Source organism: Delphinapterus leucas, chromosome 5 (assembly GCF_059928025.1).
Source record: "Delphinapterus leucas isolate spDelLeu-1000000601 "Yukka" chromosome 5, BTC_Dleu_Yukka2, whole genome shotgun sequence".
Classification (NCBI taxonomy): Eukaryota; Metazoa; Chordata; class Mammalia; order Artiodactyla; family Monodontidae; genus Delphinapterus; species Delphinapterus leucas.
The window spans coordinates 97,037,110-97,058,744 of NC_143133.1; the positions used below are offsets into that span (position 1 = coordinate 97,037,110).

Sequence of the window (21,635 nt, forward strand, 5' to 3'; positions counted from 1 at the left end):
TCCCTTCCACATCTCTAAACATCCATACCAGCTTTCTATGGCAATCCATGTTGATTACCACAGTTCCTCCAGTTCCCTGTCCCCTGGCCTGTACCTAGGTGCCTGATCAGAGCCCCATAGTATTTAGCGTTGATCAGCCCATCTAAAACAGGCAGTCATCGGCGGAGTGTCCTCCCCAATATTCCTGGCTCGTGGCGTCCCATGACTCTTCTAGGACCTGACCCCAGACCTTCTTATCTTACCACTGTCCTGCCTCGGTTGCCATCTGAAATCAATACGTATTGTTTCCGGAGGGGCTCTGAAGTGCCCAGTCCTTTATGTCTCAGTGCAGAAAGAATTCAGCAAGAGGCAAAGTGAGAGATAAGAAGTGATTTATTAGAATAGGATACTTGTGAGGCTTACAAGCGGGTGGGCGAGAGGGTGCCATACCCCAAGAACTTAGTGGGCTACAGTTTTATAATCAAAGGAAAAGTGAGAAGGGGGAAAAGACCACTTTCTTCTTCATTTTTGAGTAGACGTCATGCTTCCATCATTAGCTCCTCCTCCGGGTTGGGCAGGGGAGTTTTTTGTCCCTACATCGTCAAGCCAGGACTGTAAAAAAGTATTTCAGGTCTCTGTACAATGAGCACCTTTCTCTAAGTTATTGTTTTTTATGTGTGCAGAGAGCATGTCCTAGGATCATTAACTTACTGAGCTCACTGGGCAGGATGTGGGTCTCATTCCACCATTGTTTAATTGTTTTGGGGCATATCTCATGCTTCTGCTGCCTGGTTTTGTTGCTAAGCAAGCCTGCTTGGTTTTGTGGTTAAGGAAACCTGCTTTCTTTTTTTTTGGTTGTTTTTAAATAAATAAATTTATTTATTTATGGCTGCGTTGGGTCTTTGTTGCTACGCGTGGGCAAGTGGGGGCTACTCTTCGTTGTGGTGTGCGGGCTTCTCATTGCAGTGGCTTCTGTAATTGTGGAGAACGGGCTCTAGGTGTGCAGGCTTCAGTAGCTGGGGCATGCGGGCTCAGTATTTGTGCTTCGTGGGCTCTAGAGACCAGGCTCAGTAGTTGTGGCACATGGGCTTAGTTGCTCTGGGGCATGTGGGATCTTCCTGGAACAGGGCTCGAACCCGTGTCCCCTGCATTGGCAGGCAGATTCTTTTTTTAAATTTTATTATTTTTATTTTTCAATTTTATTCTGTTTATTTTTTTATACAGCAGATTCTTATTAGCTATCCATTTTATACATATTAGTGTATATTAGTCAACCCCAATCTCCCAATTCATCCCAATACCACCACCCCCTGCCACTTTCCCCCCTTGGTGTCCATACATTTGTTCTCTATGTCTGTGTCTCATTTCTGCCCTGTAAACCGGTTCATCTGTACCATTTTTCTAGCACATATATGCGTTAATATACGATATTTGTTTTTCTCTTTCTGACTTACTTCACTCTGTTTGACAGTCTCTGGATCCATTCACATCTCTACACATGACTCAATTTGGTTCCTTTTTATGGCTGAGTAATATTCCATTGTACATATGTACCACATCTTCTTTATCCATTCCTCTGTCGCTGGGCATTTAGGTTGCTTCCATGGCCTGGCTATTGTAAATAGTGCTGCAATGAACACTGGCTGCATGTGTCTTTTTGAATTATGATTTTCTCTGAGTATATGCCCAGTAGTGGGATTGCTGGGTCATAGGTAATTCTATTTTTAGTTTTTTAACGAACCTCCATACTGTTCTCCATAGTGGCTGTATCAATTTACATTCCCACCTACAGTGCAAGAGGGTTTCCTTTTCTCCGCACCCTCTCCAACATTTATTGTTTGTAGATTTTTTGATGATGGCCATTCTAACTGGTGTGAGGTGATACCTCATTGTAGTTTTGATTTGCATTTCTCTAATAATTAGTGATGTTGAGCAGCTTTTCATGTGCTTCTTGGCCATCTGTATGTCTTCTTCGGAGAAATGGCTATTTAGGTCTTCTGGCCATTTTTGGATTGGGTTGTTTGTTTTTTTCATATTGTACTGCATGAACTCTTTATATATTTTGGAGATTAATCCTTTGTCCATTGATTCATTTGCAAATATTTTCTCCCATGCAGAGGTTGTCTTTTGGTCTTGTTTGTAGTTTCTTTTGCTTTGCAAAAGTTTTAAGTTTCTTTAGGTCCCATTTGTTTATTTTTGTTTTTCAGTTACTCTAAGAGGTGGATCAAAAAAGATCTTGCTGTAATTTATGTCAAAGAGTGTTGTTCCTATGTTTTCCTCTAAGAGTTTTATAGCATCCAGTCTTACATTTAGGTCTCTAATCCATTTTGAGTTTATTGCTGTGTATGGTGTTAAGGAGTGTTCTAATTTCATTGTTTTACATGTAGCTGTCCAGTTTTCCCATGACCACTTATTGAAGAGACTGTCTTTTCTTCATTGTATATCCTTGCCTCCTTTGTCATAGATTAGTTGACCATAGGTGCATGGGTTTATCTCTTGGCTTTCTATCCTGTTCCATTGATCTATATTTCTGTTTTTGTGCCAATATCATGTTGTCTTGATTACTGTAGCTTTGTAGTATAGTCTGAAGTCAAGGAGTCTGATGCCTCCAGCTCGGTTTTGTCCCTCGAGACTGCTTTGGCTATTCAGGGTCATTTGAGTCTCCATACAAATTTTAAGATTTTTTGTTCTAGTTCTATAAAAAAATGTCATTGGTAGTTTGATAGGAATTGCACTGAATCTGTAGATTGCTTGGGTTGTATAGTCATTCTCACAATATTGATTCTTCTAATCCAGGAAAATGGTATATCTCTCCATCTGTTGGTATCATCTTTAATTTCTTTCATAAGTGTCTTATAGTTTTCTGCATACAGATCTTTTGTCTCCCTAGGTAGGTTTATTCCTAGGTGTTTTATTCTTTTTGTTGCAATGGTAAATGGGAGTGTTTCCTTAATTTCTCTTTCATATTTTTCATCATTAGTGTGTAGGAATGCAAGAGATTTCTATGCATTAATTTTCTATCCTGCAACTTTAACAAATTCATTGATTAGCTCTAGTAGTGTTCTGGTGGCATCTTTAGGATTCTCTATGTATAGTATCATGTCGTCTGCAAACAGTGACAGTTTTACTTCTTCTTTTCCATTTTGTATTCCCTTATTTCTTTTTCTTCTCTGATTGCCATGGCTAGGACTTCCAAAACTATATTGAGTAACAGTGGCAAGAGTGGACATCCTTGTCTCGTTCCTGATCTTAGAGGAAATGCTTTCAGTTTTTCACCATTAAGAATGATGTTTGCTGTGGTTTTGTCATATATGGCCTTTATTATGTTAAGGTAGGTTCCCTCTATGCCCACTTTCTGGAGAGTTTTTATCATAAATCGGTGTTGAATTTTGTCAAAAGCTTTTTCTGCATCTACTGAGATGATCATATGGTTTTTCTTCTTCAGTTTCTTAATATGGTGTATCACATTGGTTGATTTGCCTATATTGAACAATCCTTGCATCCCTGAGATAAATCTCACTTGATTATGGTGTATGATCCTTTTAAAGTGTTGTTGGATTCTGTTTGCTAGTATTTTGTTGAGGATTTTTGCATCTATATTCATCAGTGATATTGGTCTGTAATTTTCTTTTTTTATAGTATCTTTGTCTGCTTTTGGTATCAGGGTGATGGTGGCCTCATAGGACGAGTATGGGAGTGTTCCTTCCTCTGGAATTTTTTGGAAGAGTTTGAGAAGGATGGGTGTTAGCTCTTCTCTAAATATTTGATGGAATTCACCTATGAAGCCATCTGGTCCTGGACTTTTGTTTGTTGGAAGATTTTTAATCAGTTTCAATTTCATGACTTGTGATTGGTCTGTTCATATTTTCTATTTCTTCCTGGTTCAGTCTTGGAAGGTTATACCTTTCTAAGAATGTGTCCATTTCTTCCAGGTTGTCCATTTTATTGGCATAGAGTTGCTTGTAGTAGTCTCTTAGGATGCTTTGTTTTTCTGTGGTGTCTGTTGTAACTTCTCCTTTTTCATTTCTAATTCTATTGATTTGAGTCCTCTCTTTTTCTTGATGAGTCTGGCTAATGGTTTATCAATTTTGTTTATCTTCTCAAAGAACCAGCTTTTAGTTTTATTGATCTTTGCTATTGTTTTCTTTGTTTCTATTTCATTTATTTCTGCTCTGATCTTGATGATTTCTTTCCTCTGCTAACTCTGGGTTTTGTTTGTTCTTCTTTCTCTAGCTCCTTTAGGTGTAAAGTTAGAGTGTTTATTTGAGATTTTTCTTGTTTCTTGAGGTAGGCTTGTATTGCTATAAACTTCCCTCTTACAAGTGTTTTTGCTGCATCCCACAGGTTTTGGATCATCGTGTTTTCATCATAATTTGTCCCTGGGTATTTTCTGATTTCCTCTTTGATTTCTTCAGTGATGTCTTGGTTATTTAGTAACACATTGTTTAGTCTCCATGTGTTTGTGGTTTTTACATTTTTTCCCTGTAAATCATTTCTAGTCTCATAGCGTTGTGGTCACAAAAGATGCTGGATATGATTTCAATTTTCTTAAGTTTACTGAGGCTTGATTTGTGACCCAAGATGTGATCTATCCTGGAGAATATTCCATGCACACTTGAGAAGAAAGTGTAATCTTCTGTTTTTGGATGGAATGTCCTATAAATATCAATTAAATCTATCCGGTCTGTTGTGTCATTTAAAGTTTGTGTTTCCTTATTAATTTTCTGTTTGGACGATTTGTCCATTGGTGTAAGTGAGGTGTTAAAGTCCCACACTATTATTGTGTTACTGTCGATTTCCTCTTTTATAGCTGTTAGCAGTTGCCTTATGTATTGAGGTGCTCCTATGTTGGGTGCATATATATTTATAATTGTTATATCTTCTTCTTGGATTGATCCCTTGATCATTATGTAGTGTTCTTCCTTGTATCTTGTAACATTCTTTATTTTAAAGTCTATATTATCTGATATGAGTATGGCTATTCCAGCTTTCTTTTGATTTTCATTTGCATGGAATATCTTTTTCCATCCCCTCGCTTTCTGTCTGTATGTGTCCCTAGGTGTAAATGTTGTGTTTACTATTGTCCCAGAGGTCTGTTAGGCTGTCTTCATTTCTTTTCATTCTTTTTTCTTTATTCTGTTCTGTGGCAGTGAATTACACCATTCTGTCTTCCAGGTCACTTATCCGTTCTTCTGCCTCAGTTATTCTGCTATTGATTCCTTCTAGTGTATTTTTCATTTCAGTTATTGTATTGTTCATCTCTGTTTGTTTGTCCTTTAATCTTCTAGGTGTTTGTTCTTTAATTCTTCTAGGTCTTTGTTAAACATTTCTTGCATCTTCTCTTAGCCTCCATTCTTTTCCCGAGGTCCTGGATCATCTTCACTATCATTATTCTGAATCCTTTTTCTGGAAGGTTGCCTATCTCCACTTCATTTAGTTGTTTTCCTGGGGTTTTATCTCTTTTTCTTCATCTGGTACATAGCCCTGTGCCTTTTCATCTTGTCTATCTTTCTGTGAATGTGGTTTTTGTTCCACAGGCTGAAGGATTGTAGTTCTTCTTGGTTCTGCTCTGCAGGCAGATTCTTAACCACTGTGCCACCAGGGAAGTCCCAATCCTGCTTTCTTGAGTAATCATTAACTTACAGGGGTGTCCCATATTTTTTCTACTTATGATCCCCTAGTGGGATTAACTATTTAATCACCTACTTTGTCCCTTTACTCTCCCTATTACTTCAACTATGTAAGATTTTTCTCTCTCCATAAACGCAAATACAGCTTTATTTGTTTTACAGAATTTACATAATTTTCCTTTGTATTATACTAATTTGTATGTTTTTGTCATTTTGATTGTAAACTCCTTAAAGTCTGAGACTAAATAATTTAACAAAATATTTATTGAATTCTTATTTTATGAAAGCACTCTACTTAGCACAGGGTATATTAAGGAGAAAATATCCTATTTTCAAGGGGTACACAGACTAGAGGGACAACAGACAGAATTTGATACTATATGACAGTGCTGTGCTATATAGACCCAGGGCCCTGTGCAAGCACTCAGGAGGAGCATTCTTGTCAAACTTGGAGTGGGAAGGTCAAGAAACTTTCCAGAAGAAGTGATGTGTAATCTGAGATATGAAGTTTTGGCTCAAATTAACCAGGTCAACACAGGATAGGGGGAGAAGGGATGGAGGCAGGATGTACTAATCGAAGTACACATACAGAGTTCTGAGGTGTAGGAAAATAAATCTTCCTGGATTTCTCAGTGCTCCTGTAAAAAGCCCTGGCCTCCTGAGATACAGAGATATATATGGTATAAAGACAAAGAATGTTGGTGTTCGCTTTCCCTAGAAATACTTTGCTTTTCACATACCATGAGGAGCAGATCTGTAACCATTTGTCCAATGAATTGCTCTGACCCAAAAGACAATAAAATTTCTCTTATCTCCCTGTAGAGGATGAATGGTAATACCCCAAACTAGACCTCTAGTTTAAGCTGGGTGTTGTTTCCCCAACAACAATTCCCAGTTCTCCAATCCTCTGATACCAACTGGGTGTCTTAAAATTCAATTCAATTCTGATACTAACTGGCTAGAGCTAGCACAGATCCCATAAGTTAAGTATTCAGTCCCATTAGACTGCCCCTACTTCACATGCCAGCCACAAATGGGGTCTCCAGATTAACTGCACTTCGCCTGACTGATCACAAATTCAGGGGTTCCCATGACCCTCTCTCAGGTTTGATAATTCTCCAGAATGATTCATGGAACTCAAGAAGGAACTACACTTATGGTTGCAATTTATTATAAAAGATACAAATGAACAATCAGTTGAAGAGGTACATAGGGCAAGGTTCAGAAGTGTCCCAAGCACAGGAACATCTGTCCCTATGGAGTCAAAGTATACCACCCTCCTGGCATATCAATATGTTCAACAACTCGGAAGTGCTGTGAATCTTGTTCAAGAGTTTATCAAGCCTTGAGATTGGTTCAAGATGGCGGAGTAGAAGGAAGTGCTCTCACTCCCTCTTGTGAGAACACCAGAATCACAACTACCTGCTGGACAATCATCGACAGGAAGACACTGGAACTCACCAAGAAAGATAACGCACATCCAAAGACAAAGGAGAAGCCACGATGAGATGGTAGGAGTGGCACAATCACAGTAAAATCAAATCCCATAACTGCTGGGGGGTGACGCACAGACTGGACAGCACTTATACCACAAAAGTCCACACACTGGAGTGAAGGTTCTGAACCCCATGTCAGGCTTCCCAACCTGGGGGTCTGGCAATGGGAGGAGGAATTCCTAGAGAATCAGACTGTGAAGCCTAGTGGGATTTGATTGCAGGACTTCAACAGGACTGGGGGAAACAGAGACTCCACTCTTGGAGGGCACACACAAAGTAGTGTGCACATCAGGACCCGGGGGAAGGAGCAGTGACCCCAGGGGAGACTGAACCAGACCTACCTGCTAGTGTTGGAGGGTCTCCTGCAGAGGTGGGGGCTGGCTGTGGCTCACTGTGGGGACAAGGAAACTGGCAGCAGAAGTTCTGGGAAGTACTCCTTGGCACGAACTCTCCCAGGGTCTGTAATTAGCCCCACCAAAGAGCTGAGGTAGACTCCAGTGTTGGGTTGTCTCAGGCCAAACAACCAACAGGGAGGGAACACAGCCCCAAGCATCAGCAGTCAAGAAGATTAAAGTTTTACTAAGCTCTGCCCACCAGAGCAACCATCAGCCCCACCCACCACCAGTCCCTCCCATCAGGAAACTTGCACAAGCCTCATAGATAGCCTCATCCCCCAGAGGGCACACAGCAGAAGCAAGAAGAATTAAAATACAGCAGCCTGTGGAACAAAACCCACATTCACAGAAAGATAGGCAAGATGAAAAGGCACAGGGCTATGTACCAGATAAAGAAAAAGAGATAAAACCCCAGGAAAACAACTAAATGAAGTGGAGATAGGCAACCTTCCAGAAAAAGGATTCAGAATAATGATAGTGAAGATGATCCAGGAGCTCGGGAAAAGAATGGAGGCAAAGATCGAGAAGATGCAAGAAATGTTTAACAAATACCTAGAAGAATTAAAGAACAAGCAAACAGAGATGAACAATACAATAAATGAAATGAAAACTGCACTAGAAGGAATCAATAGCAGAATAACTGAGGCAGAATTGGAAAAGTGATGGGGAAGACAGAATGGTGGAATTCACTGCTGCAGAACATAATAAAGAAAAAAGAATGAAAAGAAATGAAGACAGCCTAAGAGACCTCGGGGACAACATTAAACGCAACAACATTCTCATTACAAGGGTCCCAGAAGGAGAAGAGAGAGAAAAAGGACCAAAGAAAATATTTAAAGAGATTATAGTCGAAAACTTCCCTAACATGGGAAAGGAAATAGCCACCCAACTCCAGAAACACAGTGAGTCCCATACAGGATAAACCCAAGGAGAAACACGCCAGGACACATAGTAATCAGGTTGGCAAAAATTAAAGACAAAGAAAATTTATTGAAAGCAGCAAGGGAAAAACAACAAATAACATACAAGGGAACTCCCATAAAGTTAACAGCTGATTTCTCAGCAGAAACTCTACAAACCAGAAGGGAGTGGCATGATATACTTAAAGTGATGAAAGGGAAGAACCTACAACCAAGATTACTCTACCTGGCAAGGATCTCATTCAGATTCGTCATACAGACAAGCAAAAGCTAAAAGAATTCAGCACCACCAAAACAGCTCTACAACAAATGCTAAAGAAACTTTTCTAAGTGGGAAACACAGGAGAAGAAAAGGAGCTACAACCGCAAACCCAAAACAATTAAGAAAATGGTCATAGGAACATACATATCGACAATTACCTTAAACATGAATGGATTAAATGCTCCACCAAAAGACACAGGCTTGCTGAATGGATACAAAAACAAGACCCATATATATGTTGTCTACAAGAGACCCACTTCAGACCTAGGGACATATACAGACTGAAAGTGAGGGGATGGAAAAAGATATTCCATGCAAATGGAAATCAAAGAAAGCTGGAGTAGCAATACTCACATCAGATAAAATAGACTTTAAAATAAAGAATGTTACAAGAGACAAGGAAGGACACTACATAATGATCAAGGGATCAATCCAAGAAGAAGATATAACAATTATAAATATATATGCACCCCAAATGGAGCACCTCAATACATAAGAGAACTGCTAACAGCTATAAAAGAGGAAATCGACAGTAACACAATAATAGTGGGGGACTTTAACGCTTCACTTACACCAATGAACAGATCATCCAAAATGAAAATAAATAAGGAAACAGAAGCTTTAAATGACACAATAGACCAAATAGACTTAATTGATATTTATGGGACATTCCATCCAAAAACAGCAGATTACACTTTCTTCTCCAGTGTGCACAGAACATTCTCCAGGATAGATCACATCTTGGATTACAAATCAAGCCTCAGTAAACTTAAGAAAATTGAAATCATATCAAGCATCTTTTGTGACCACAACGCTATGAGACTAGAAATGATTTACAGGGAAAAAATGTAAAAACCACAAACACATGGAGACTAAACAATGTGTTACTAAATAACCAAGACATCACTGAAGAAATCAAAGAGGAAATAAAAAAGTACCTAGAGACAAATGACAATGAAAACACGACGATCCAAAACCTGTGGGATGCAGCAAAAACACTTGTAAGAGAGAAGTTTATAGCAATACAAGCCTACCTCAAGAAACAAGAAAAATCTCAAATAAACAATCTAACCTTACACCTAAAGGAGCTAGAGAAAGAAGAACAAACAAAACCCAAAGTTAGCAGAAGGAAAGAAATCATCAAGATCAGAGCAGAAATAAATGAAACAGAAACAAAGAAAACAATAGCAAAGATCAATAAAACTAAAAGCTGGTTCTTTGAGAAGATAAACAAAATTGATAAACCATTAGCCAGACTCATCAAGAAAAAGAGGGAGAGGACTCAAATCAATAGAATTAGAAATGAAAAAGGAGAAGTTACAACAGACACCACAGAAATACAAAGAATCCTAAGAGACTACTACAAGCAACTCTATGCCAATAAAATGGACAACCTGGAAGAAATGGACACATTCTTAGAAAGGTATAACCTTCCAAGACTGAACCAGGAAGAAATAGAAAATATGAACAGACCAATCACAAGTCACGAAATTGAAACTGTGATTAAAAATCTTCCAACAAAAAAAAGTCCAGGACCAGATGGCTTCACAGGTGATTTCCATCAAACATTTAGAGAAGAGCTAACACCCATCCTTCTCAAACTCTTCCAAAAAATTCCAGAGGAAGGAACACTCTCAAACTCATCCAATGAGGCCACCATCACCCTGATACCAAAAGCAGACAAAGATACTACAAAAAAAGAAAATTACAGACCAATATCACTGATGAATATAAATGCAAAAATCCTCAACAAAATACTAGCAAACAGAATCCAACAACACATTAAAAGGATCGTACACCATGATCAAGTGGGATTTATCCCAGTAATGCAAACATTCTTCAATATATGCAAATCAACCAATGTGATACACCATATTCAGAAACTGAAGAAGAAAAACCATATGATCATCTCAGTAGATGCAGAAAAAGCTTTTGACAAAATTCAACACCCGTTTATGATAAAAACTCTCCAGAAAGTGGGCATAGAGGGAACCTACCTCAACATAATAAAGACCATATTCGAGAAACCCACAGCAAACATCATTCTCAATGGTGAAAAACTGAAAGCATTTCCTGTAAGATCAGGAACAAGACAAGGATGGCCACTCTCACCATTATTATTCAACATAGTTTTGGAAGTCCTAGCCACGGCAATCAGAGAAGAAAAAAAATAAAAGGAATACACATTGGAAAAGAAGAATTAAAACTGTCAATGTTTGCAGATGACATGATACTATACATGAGAATACTAAAAATGCCACCAGAAAACTACTAGAGCTAATCAGTGAATTTGGTAAAATTTCAGGATAGAAAATTAATGCACAAAAATCTCTTGCATTCCTATACACTAATGATGAAAAATCTGAAAGAGACATTAAGGAAACACTCCCATTTACCATTGCAATAAAACGAATAAAATACCTAGCAATAAACATACCTAGGGAGACAAAAGACCTGTATGCAGAAAACTGTAAGACACTGATGAAAGAAATTAAAAATGATACCAACAGACGGAGAGATATACCGTGTGCTTGGATTGGAAGAGTCAATATTGTGAAAATGACTGTATTACCCGAAACAATCTACAGATTCAATGCAATTCCTATCAAATTTCCAATGGCATTTTTTACTGAACTAGAACAAAAAATCTTAAAATTTGTATGGAGATACAAAATACCCCGAATAGCCAAAGCAGTCTTGAGGGAAAATAATGGAGCAGGAGGAATCAGACTCCCTGACTTTGGACTATACTACAAAGCTACAGTAATCAAGACAATATGGTACTAGCACAAAAACAGAAACATAGATGAATGGAATAAGATAGAAAGCCAAGAGATAAACCCATGCACCTATGGTCAACTAATCTATGACAAAGGAGGCAAGGATATACAATGGAAAAAAGACAGTCTCCTCAATAAGTGGTTCTGGGAAAACTGGACAGCTACATGTAAAAGAATGAAATTAGAATGCTTCCTAACACCATACACAAAAATAAACTCAAAATGGATTTGATATCTAAATTTAAGACTGGACACTATAAAACTCTTAGAGGTAAAGGAGGTAAAGTTATGTCAAACAGGAAGAGCACTGTTTGACATAACTGACAGCAAGATCTTTTTTGATCCATCTCCTGGACTAATGGAAATAAAACCAAAAATAACCAAATGGGACCTAATGAAACTTAAAAGCTTTTGCACAGCAAAGGAAACCATAAAAAGTACGAAAAGACAACCCTCAGAATGGGAGAACATATTTGCAAACGAATCAATGGACAAAGGATTAATCTCCAAAATATATAAACAGCTCATGCAGCTCAATATTAAAGAAACAAACAACCCAATCCTAAAATGGGCAGAAGACCTAAATAGACATTTCTCCAAAGAAGACATACAGATGGCCAAGAAGCACACGAAAAGCTGCTCAACATCACTAATTATTAGAGAAATGCAAATCAAAACTACAATGAGGTATCACCTCACAGCAGTTAGAATGGGCATCATCAGAATATCTACAAACTACAAATGCTGGAGAGGGTGTGGAGAAAAGGGAACCCTCTTGCACTGTTGGTGGGAATGTAAATTGAAACAACCACTATGGAGAACAATATGGAGGTTCATTAAAATACTAAAAATAGAATTAACATATGACCCAGCAATCCCACTAATGGGCATATACCCAGAGAAAACCATAATTCTAAAAGACACATGCACCCCAATGTTCATTGCAGCACTATTTACAATAGCCAGGTCATGGAAGCAACCTAAATGCCCATCAACAGACGAATAGATAAGGAAGATGTGGTACATATATATGATGGAATATTACTCAGCCACAAAAAGGAAAGAAATTGGGTCATTTGTAGAGACGTGGATGGATCTAGAGACTGTCATACAGAGTGAAGTAAGTCAGAAAGAGAAAAACAAATATCGTATATTAACTCATGTATGTGGAATGTAGAAAAATGGTACAGATGAACCGGTGTGCAGGGCAGAAGTTGATATACAGATGTAGACAACAAACGTATGGAAAGCAAGGGGGGAAAGCTGTGGGGGGTAGGGGGCGTGGGATGAATTGGGAGATTGGGATTGACATGTATACAGTGATGTGTATAAAATTGATGACTAATAAGAACCTGCCATATGAAAAAATCAATAAAGTAAAATTCAAAAATTAAAAAAAAAAAGAGGCATGAAGGTAAGTGTTTAAAAAATTTGTAGAGAGTGTGATCAGAAGTAAAGCTACCAGAGAATATAGATGCTGGGAAGACTGGATGGATATGAACTTCTGATCTGAAGGTTCAGTGACTCTTTCTTTACCCAGTACCCAGAGAAGAGACTAGTTACATAACTTGTGGGGCCCAGTGCAAAATGAAAATGCAGAGTGCCTTGTTCAAAAATTATTAAGACTTTCAAAATGGCAATAGCAGGACATTAAACCAAGTGCGAGGTTGTTCTGAGTGGAGGATTTTGAGGGACTGCATACATCATATCTATGATGCTGGCCCTGCCCTGAGGTGATGGGTTCCCAAAAAAATGTGGGCCAATTAAAATGTACAGGAGACTGAGGGAAATACTCAAATGTCACTGTTTTAATTTATAGGACAATAGAGCAGTCACGTGGAGTGGAACCCCAACTTTCAGGGTCCCCTCTAGACTTTATTGCTGAGGTACTTGCTAGGCATACAGTATAGTGCCTCTTGGGCAAGGCACTCAACTGCTGTAAACTCTTTAGAAAAAAGCAGAGACTGGATTATCTCTAAAATATCTGCAGCACTCTCATCCCTCAATCTGGATTGTGAGTACCTGGGGGAAGGGACTCTTTATTTTTTTTAAACTTATTACCCATAGGAAACAGGATGGTAAATTTTATGTGTCAACTTGGCTGAGTTATGGTGCTCAGATATTTGGTCAAATATTATTCTGGATGTTTTCATAAGGATGTTTTTGGATGAAAATAACATTTAAAAAGGTGGACTTTGAGTAAAGCAAATTGCCCTCCATAATGTGGGTGAGCCTTGCCCAACCATTTGAATGCCTAATAAAACAAAAGACTGACCTCCCCCAAGTGAGAAGGAATTCTGCCAGCAAATGACCTTCAGACTTGCACTGCAATGGCTCTTTCCTGGGTCACCAGCCTGCTGGCCTACCTTGCAGATTGTGGACTTCAGCCTCCATAATCCCATGAGCAAATTCTTTAAAATAAACCATAACTCTCTGGAGAAACCTGCCTCATACAGGAAAATAACACCTAGTGGATGGTGAATAAATTTCTTTATTCCACAAATATTTGTTTAAATGATGAATCAACCAGACATTTCACTCTATATGCACCATTCATTTTTATGGATTTATATTTTTAAGTAATTCTATATTCATCATAATAGTTGACCTTTAGAACAATTTTTACTTCTCTACTATATTTCATCTGATTTTGGAGCTGAATCCTAGAGCTGTTTTAGATTTCTTTTTAAGTATCATTTTTAAAAAAAGTATAATTTGACTCCAAAAATGGATGTTAAATTTTAAAAATGAAACACAAAAGACCCCGAATAGCCAAAGCAATCTTGAGAAAGAAAAACGGAGCTGGAGGAATCAGGCTCCCCGACTTCAAACTATACTACAAAGCTACAGTAATCAAAACAGTATGATACTGGCACAAAAACAGTAATATAGATCAATGGTACAGGATAGAAAGCCCAGAGGTAAACCCATGCACCTATGGTCAACTAATCTATGACAAAGGAGGCAAGGATATACAATGGAGAAAAGACAGCCTCTTCAACAAGTGGTGCTGGGAAAACTGGACAGCTACATGTAAAAGAATGAAACTAGAACACTCCCTAACACCATACACAAAAATAAACTCAGAATAGATTAAAGACCTAAATGTAAGATCAGACACTATAAAACTCGTAGAGGAAAACATAGGAAAAACACTCTTTGACATAAACCATAGCAAGATCTTTTTTGACCCACCTCCTAGAGTAATGAAAATAGAAATAAAAATAAACAAATCGGACCTAATTAAACTTAAAGCTTTTGCACAGCAAAGGAAACCGTAAACAAAATGAAAAGACGACCCTCAGAATGGGAGAAAAATATTTGCAAATGAAGCAATGGACAAAGGATTAATCTCCAAAATATACAAACAACTCATAGAGCTCAATATCTAAAAAACAAACAACCCAATCAAAAATTGGGCAGAAGACCCAAATAGACATCTCTCCAAAGAAGACATACAGATGGCCAAGAGGCACATGAAAAGATGCTCAACATCACTAATTATTAGAGAAATGCAACTCAAAACTATAATGAGGTATCACCTCACATCGGTCAGAATGGCCATCATCACAAAATTTACAAACAACAAATGCTGGAGAGGGTGTGGAGAAAAGAGAACCCTCTGGCACTGTTGGTGGGAATGTAAATTGATACAGCAACTAGGGAGAACATATGGAGGCTCCCTAAAAAACTTAAAATAGAACTACCATATGACCCAGCAATTCCACTACTGGGCATATACCCTGAGAAAACCATAATTCAAAAGGACACATGTATGCCAATGTTCATTGCAGCACTATTTACAATAGCCACGACACAGAAACAAACTAAATGTCCATCAACAGATGAATGGATAAAGATGTGGTACATATATACAATGGAATATTACTCAGCCATAAAAAGGAATGAAATTGGGACTTATGTAGAGATGTGGATGGATCTAGAGACTGTCATACAGAGTTAAGTAAGTCAGAAAGAGAAAAATAAATATTGTATATTAATGCATATATGTGGAATGTAGAAAAATGGTACAGATGAACCTATTTGCAGGGCAGGAATAGAGATGCAGATGTATAGAAAGGACATGTGAACATGATGGGGAAGGAGGGGTGGGACGAATTGGGACATTAGGGTTGACATATATACACTACCATGTTTAAAATAGATAGCTAGTGGGAACCTGCTATAAAGCACAGGAAGCTCAGCTCAGTGCTATGTGAAGACCTAGATGGGTGGGATGGGAGGGGTGGGAGGGAGGTCCAAGAAGGAGGGGATATATGTATACATATAGCTGATTCACTTCATTGTACAGCAGAAACTAACACAAATTGTAAAGCAATTATACTCCAGTAAAAAAATTTTTTAATAAAATAAAAAATAATAAAAATAAATTTGTAAAAGTACCTTTGGAGCTTAAATAGTAGAATCAATAACAATAATGCTTCAGGCCTTAAAACTATTTTATGTGAAGTTGGTGTTCTTTATGAAAATTATAAAATGATAGCTGCTAAGAAATATGAGAATAATAAGAGAAAAATTATGAAAGGCATCCATGTTTCTCAGTGGTACTGGTGGAACTGAGTTCTCATTGCCTATTGCAGCAAATTCAGCAACAAACCTAAGTACTGGCTTTTCCTTCTCCTCCATCTCACTCTCCCTGATCTCTCACACCTGCTTCCTGAGATCACCTCCCAAATAAACTACTGGACCCCAAGTCCTTGTCTCAGCCTTTGCTTTAGATGATCCCCAACATCTGATACTTAAGCACAGGAAGGGGTTGAACCCAACACACTAGTGGTTCTATATCCTGTCTATAGACCCTCTAATCAAAAGCTAATTGTTACCGTACTTGGTGTAGCAGACCTGAATTGGTAATTCTATTAACTCTGGCCAGAGGAGTAAATTTGTAGTTTTGGCATGAGAAAATGACATTTTTGTACAAATTGTATTTTTTAAAAAATAAATTAATTTTATTTATTTATTTTTGTCTGCGTTGGGTCTTCGTCGCTGCACGCCGGCTTGCTCTAGTTGCAGTGAGTGGGGGCTACTCTTTGTTGCGGTACTCGGGCTTCTCATTGTGGTGGATTCTCTTGTTGTGGAGCACGGGCTTTAGGGCACGCGGACTTCAGTAGTTGTGGTGCACGGACTCAGTAGTTGTGGCTCGTGGGCTCTAGAGTGCAGGCTCAGTGGTTATGGCACACGGGCTTAGTTGCTCCGCGGCATTTGGCATCTTCCCGGAACAGGTCTGCCCACCACCAGGGAAGCCCTACAAATTGTATTTATATAGGTTTGCTATCACTGTTGTTTGTTTTTTAAGATGTTGAAATGCTTAAGGAACTTGATCTACTAAATTTGTGTGTGATTTATTAGATATATAAGAATTTTTTTAAAATGTGGTTAGGAAGAATATGCAAATTTGCCTTATTAATTTTGGAGTGCTGCAGAATCAGAAAACTAGCCTTATTATTGTCCTTTCAAAGGTCTATGGGAATTGAAATAAATATGTTAAGTTGCATTTAATAAAGTAACCTAAGAACCAATTTAAAAACTAGTGACTATCATCAAATATATAAAAGTAAGGAACAAATTTAACTTAAATCAAAGGTGTTATAAAAACTTACAGTGTTTGGACTTCCCTGGTGGCGCAGTGGTTAAGAATCTGCCTGCCAATGCAGGGGACACGGGTTTGAGCCCTGGTCCGGGAAGATCCCACATGCTGCGGAGCAGCTAAGCCTGTGTGCCACGACTACTGAGCCCACGCTCCACAACTACTGAAGCCTGCATGCCTAGAGCCCATGCTCCACAACAAGAGAAGCCACTGCTATGAGAAGCCTGCACACCCCAACGAAGAGCAGCCCCTGCTCACTGCAACTAGAGAAAGCCCACACGCAACAAAGACCCAATTCAGTCAAAAATAAATAATAAATAAATAAGTTTATATAAAAAAAGAAACTTACAGCGTTTAATGACAATGATAGGGAAGATTTTTTTTAAATACTGTTAAATATTTGAGTATCTAACTTGCTCTAGGGCTTTCTAACCCATAAGTCTGTAGAATTGAGAATGGTATAAAATTGGAAAAGGAGAAGACAGGAGTACCTTATCCTTGAAAAAAACCACAAATCTCTGACCCAGGGATGGAGTGAGTATGGGAATGTTCACACTATATTTTTCTAAGGCACACAGTACGTAAGTTGGTCTGCACATCATTGGTAATATTTTCTTCTACAGTTGAAACTAATTATTTATTCTACTACCATTTAATTTTGAATACTACTGCTTTGATTTTGTATTGCATTATCAGATAAAATAGATTGGTATTTATGTTAGTTTGGTTGGTCATCAAAATTCTGGTTAGAAGGATAATTAAAAGACTTATCAACTATGAGGTGTTTCAATAGGTTGATGAGACATATCAGAAGTTTTAAAAAAGAAAATGGGTGCAATTACAGAACTGACAAGCCCTGAACATACAAGTTTCACAGCAGGAGTTGGTAATTCCCATTATCGTGTAGATGAGGTGAATCACAAGGGCCAAACTAAAAGACAGATGTAATTTTGAGCCAATATAATAAGTTGCAGAAAATAGATATATTTGATTGATTAAATAAATTAATGAAATCATATGGGCTCAAAAAGTCTCACTAATGTGACAGGCAAGAAGCTTCCTCTAAAAAAGTTTTTAAAAACCCCTATTTATTAATAATGCATTTAATATTCATTAATATACAACTGAGAGCATTCCTTTCTTCACATAACTATGCCCCTGTTCTTCATATAACCACCCACCACAGTAAAAACTTTCTAGTGATAATTTAAAAAAATTTTTTTGAAGTTATCAGGCAATACTTTTTGAGGTTTGAAACATCACTCAGTTTTTCTGTATACTCAAAATCAAACTACCTAAGCTAGTTTCAAATTTGGACGTTCTTCTCTGTCATTAAGGAAACATCTGAATGGCTACTGTGTGCCAATGTGCTAAGCATAGGGAATACAAAGATGATTAAGCTATTGAACTTCTTTCTTGTAAGCTTAGAGTCAAGTTAGAAAGATATATGGACACAATTTAGATGTATCATAAGTGCCACAGTAAATGTCCAAACTGCTATAGGAGCAAAAAATATGACTAAAGCTACTTGAATGATAGGGGAGGCATTGAAACTGCTGTTGGAGCTGGGTCTTAATAAACATAAAAGTTTGCCACATAGAGAGGAGAGGTAGAAGAGTCCAGGTGGAGAGCAGAAAGAGCAGTACCGAAGTTACAGGAGCAAAAGGTAAAAGAGGCTGTGTGTCTGGACTGCTCAACCGATGTGTGGGTGGAGAGCAGAATTCATGGGGAAAGTAGCAAGAATTGAGGCTGAAGAAAACAGCAGGTGCCAGGTTATGGAGGACCTTATATGCTATAGGAAATGGAGAGCCATTTTAATTTTTAAGCAAACTTTAAGCAAAGTTTAAGAATTTTAAGCAAAGTCAGGAAGAACAATTAGAAAATTATTACAATAATACAAGTGAAAAAATGGGCCTTGAATTTATTACGTGAAGGAGGGGTTAGGGGAAAGAAAAATAGATAGGTCCGAACACTGATCATGATTGAATCTACATGATGAGGGAGGAAATCGTGTTTGTGTCTGATGATCTCTTTTCTTCAAGGTCAAGTTGGCATGGGGGAGGCTGAAAGGACAAATAAAGGTAGGAGGTATAAACAAAGTGGTGAAGGAAACAAGGGATCTGTAGGCTTAAGCTTTATTGAAAGAATAATCAAGGACTTCCCTGGTGGTGCAGTGGTTAAGAATCTGCCTACCAATGCAGGGGACACAGTCTCAATCCCTGGTCCGGGAAGACACCACATGCTGCGGAGCAACTAAGCCTGTGCTACAACTGAGCCTGCGCTCTAGAGCCCGCGAGCCACAACTACTGAAGCCTGCGCACCTAGAGCCCTTGCTCCACAACAACAGAAGCCGCCGCAGTGAGAGGCCCGTGTGCCGCAACGAAGAGTGGCCCCTGCTCGCCACAACTAGAGAAAGCCAACGCGCAGCAATGAAGACCCAACACAGCCAAAAATAAGTAAATAAATTAAAAAGCAGAAAGAATAATCATGCAATATTGAGGTTATAAAAGTTACTTTATTTCAAATGTGAAAATATAAAAATTACTTACATATAAAATGTAAGGATATTAAAACATCCAAACTTTAAGTTTCAGCTTTAGTTCCTTATAAATGTACTTAATTGATGACAATCTTCATAGCAGGCATAAATATAAGGAGAATTATATTTCTAAGAATTAAGACACAGGAGAAAATAATACATTCTGTTACTGATAAAAGCACAGAACAGTAGTGGTCAGTGTTATAGACTTCCCAACACCCTCTCCATTCCAAAAGATTATTAGGAGACAATTGGAGGAATCTCATTGATGGTGGCAGTGACTGGGGAGAATGACCATGCGACCATGACACGAGGAGGCATGAGGAGAGTTTTGCTGAGAGAACCTCTGAGAAAGGGTCCTTCAAAAGTCTATGAAGGAGACAGAAAAAATTGCTCATCTTTCTCTGGCTGCTGCCAGGTCTGAATGGGCCCATGGAGTAGCTACAGCCATAGTGAAACCAGCTCGAGAATGAAGCCAATACTAAAGGTGACAGAGCAGAGAGATGGAATGAAACCGATTCCTTGATGACATACTGAGCAGTGGAGCTCACCCTACTTGAACTCCTTGTTATGTGTGATTATAAACGTGTGGTGGTTTAAGCCACTGGAATCAGGGTTTTCTGTTACTTGCAGCCGACTAAAACAAGAATTTAAGGTAGATTAAAGGTAAACATTAACAGATGCTTACAAAGTATTGAATTAAATTTTCTCCTCTTGGTAAATCAATTTCGCTTACAGTCAGTTTTTATTTCATTTGAAGTTTACATAATCCCTTCCCTCCAAATTGCCATTAATCGTTTTTTTTTTTGTGTGCTATCACGTCTAACCATCTGTCCTCTCACACAGTATTGCTGACAGAGACAAACAGAACAGAGGGAAGTGAAGCAGCAGCTGAATTTAGCTCTCTGTTAAGCTGCAAAGAGATTGTCTCTCTTTTATAGATGATTTGAAGGTTGTGGTAGTAAACTTTTTCTGACAGCAGCCCTATGGGAGGAAAGCATATGGAGGAAAGAATCTGACAATCTTCTAATAACTGTTTTTTTTAAAAATAAAAACAACTAAACACTTTCTTAAAACTAATAATATATCCTTCACTTACTTGCCCCCTGGCTGTACTGGGAGTATTTATATACATTTTTAATAATCTTAAATAAAAATAGTACATGCAGAATACAAACATAGTGTTTGGAACTAGGTATTACTATTAACAGTGGTCTACTTAGAACAAAATACTGTGCTAATCTAGCGCTGAGAGTGTCCTAGTGGCCCTAAAGCAGTCACCAGTTCATCTGCTTGCCTTCCTACAGCCTGAGTTTTGCTTTCCTCTTATCAATGCACTTGAAAAATTCAGTCTCTGGGCTAGTATATGTCTTTCATTTTCAGATGCAAGCAGCAACTTTGGCATTTCTTATCACAAAAAATCCATATGAGAGAGCTGGCAGGCCCAGTGAACTTCCTGGGCGGAGAGGTTTTTCTGTCAAAGCTGGCAGGGTTTGGTCATCCACCATCTTCAGAGTTTGACCATTGAGCTGGACAGATCTGCAAAGGGGAAAGATACGTCCAAGTTAGCCAAGTTGTGTGCCTTCCATCTACTCTATAAAAGTCAGGAGATCTTTTTAAGACCAAAAAATTTTTCTGTGGCAGTTTATGTTATATAATTTGTATTTGAACACTATGTCAGTTAAACATCTGACCTAGATGGTCTTTAAGCTGCACTGGTAGAGTTGAGCAGTTGTGACAGAAACCATATGGCCTGCAAAGCCCCAAATATTTACTATCTGGCCCTTTACAGAAAATGGAACACATGTAACCCATACTAGGCAAGATGATGGAGTTATAAAAAGAACGAAGATGACATACTTCTGGATCTGCAGCATTTTTTTGGATGGTAAGAAACTGAAAACATTTTTATATAAAGCAAATATATGGAATGGAGTGTGAATTTCATGAATTTAACATACAAAATGACAGTCAATTTCCCATTTGTAACTATGTCCATAAACCCTCTTACTCCCCTTTTCCCAGG

General features: G+C 38.2%; 1 protein-coding gene across 9 annotated transcripts in view; it reads right to left on the minus strand.

Moving 5' to 3' along the window:
* Nucleotides 1-19,565: 19,565 nt before the first annotated feature.
* The window catches only part of HPSE (heparanase), a 33,792-nt gene continuing 31,722 nt past the window's right edge, over nt 19,566-21,635 (minus strand). For 8 of the 9 annotated variants that reach the window (XM_089912181.1, XM_089912183.1, XM_089912180.1 and 5 more), the window contains one exon: nt 19,566-21,148. In XM_089912181.1, coding sequence (XP_089768307.1) covers nt 20,989-21,148 — 160 coding nt within the window. In that variant the 3' untranslated portion in view covers nt 19,566-20,988. The remainder of the gene's footprint in view (nt 21,149-21,635) is intronic. The other variant, XM_089912187.1, reaches the window with a different exon arrangement.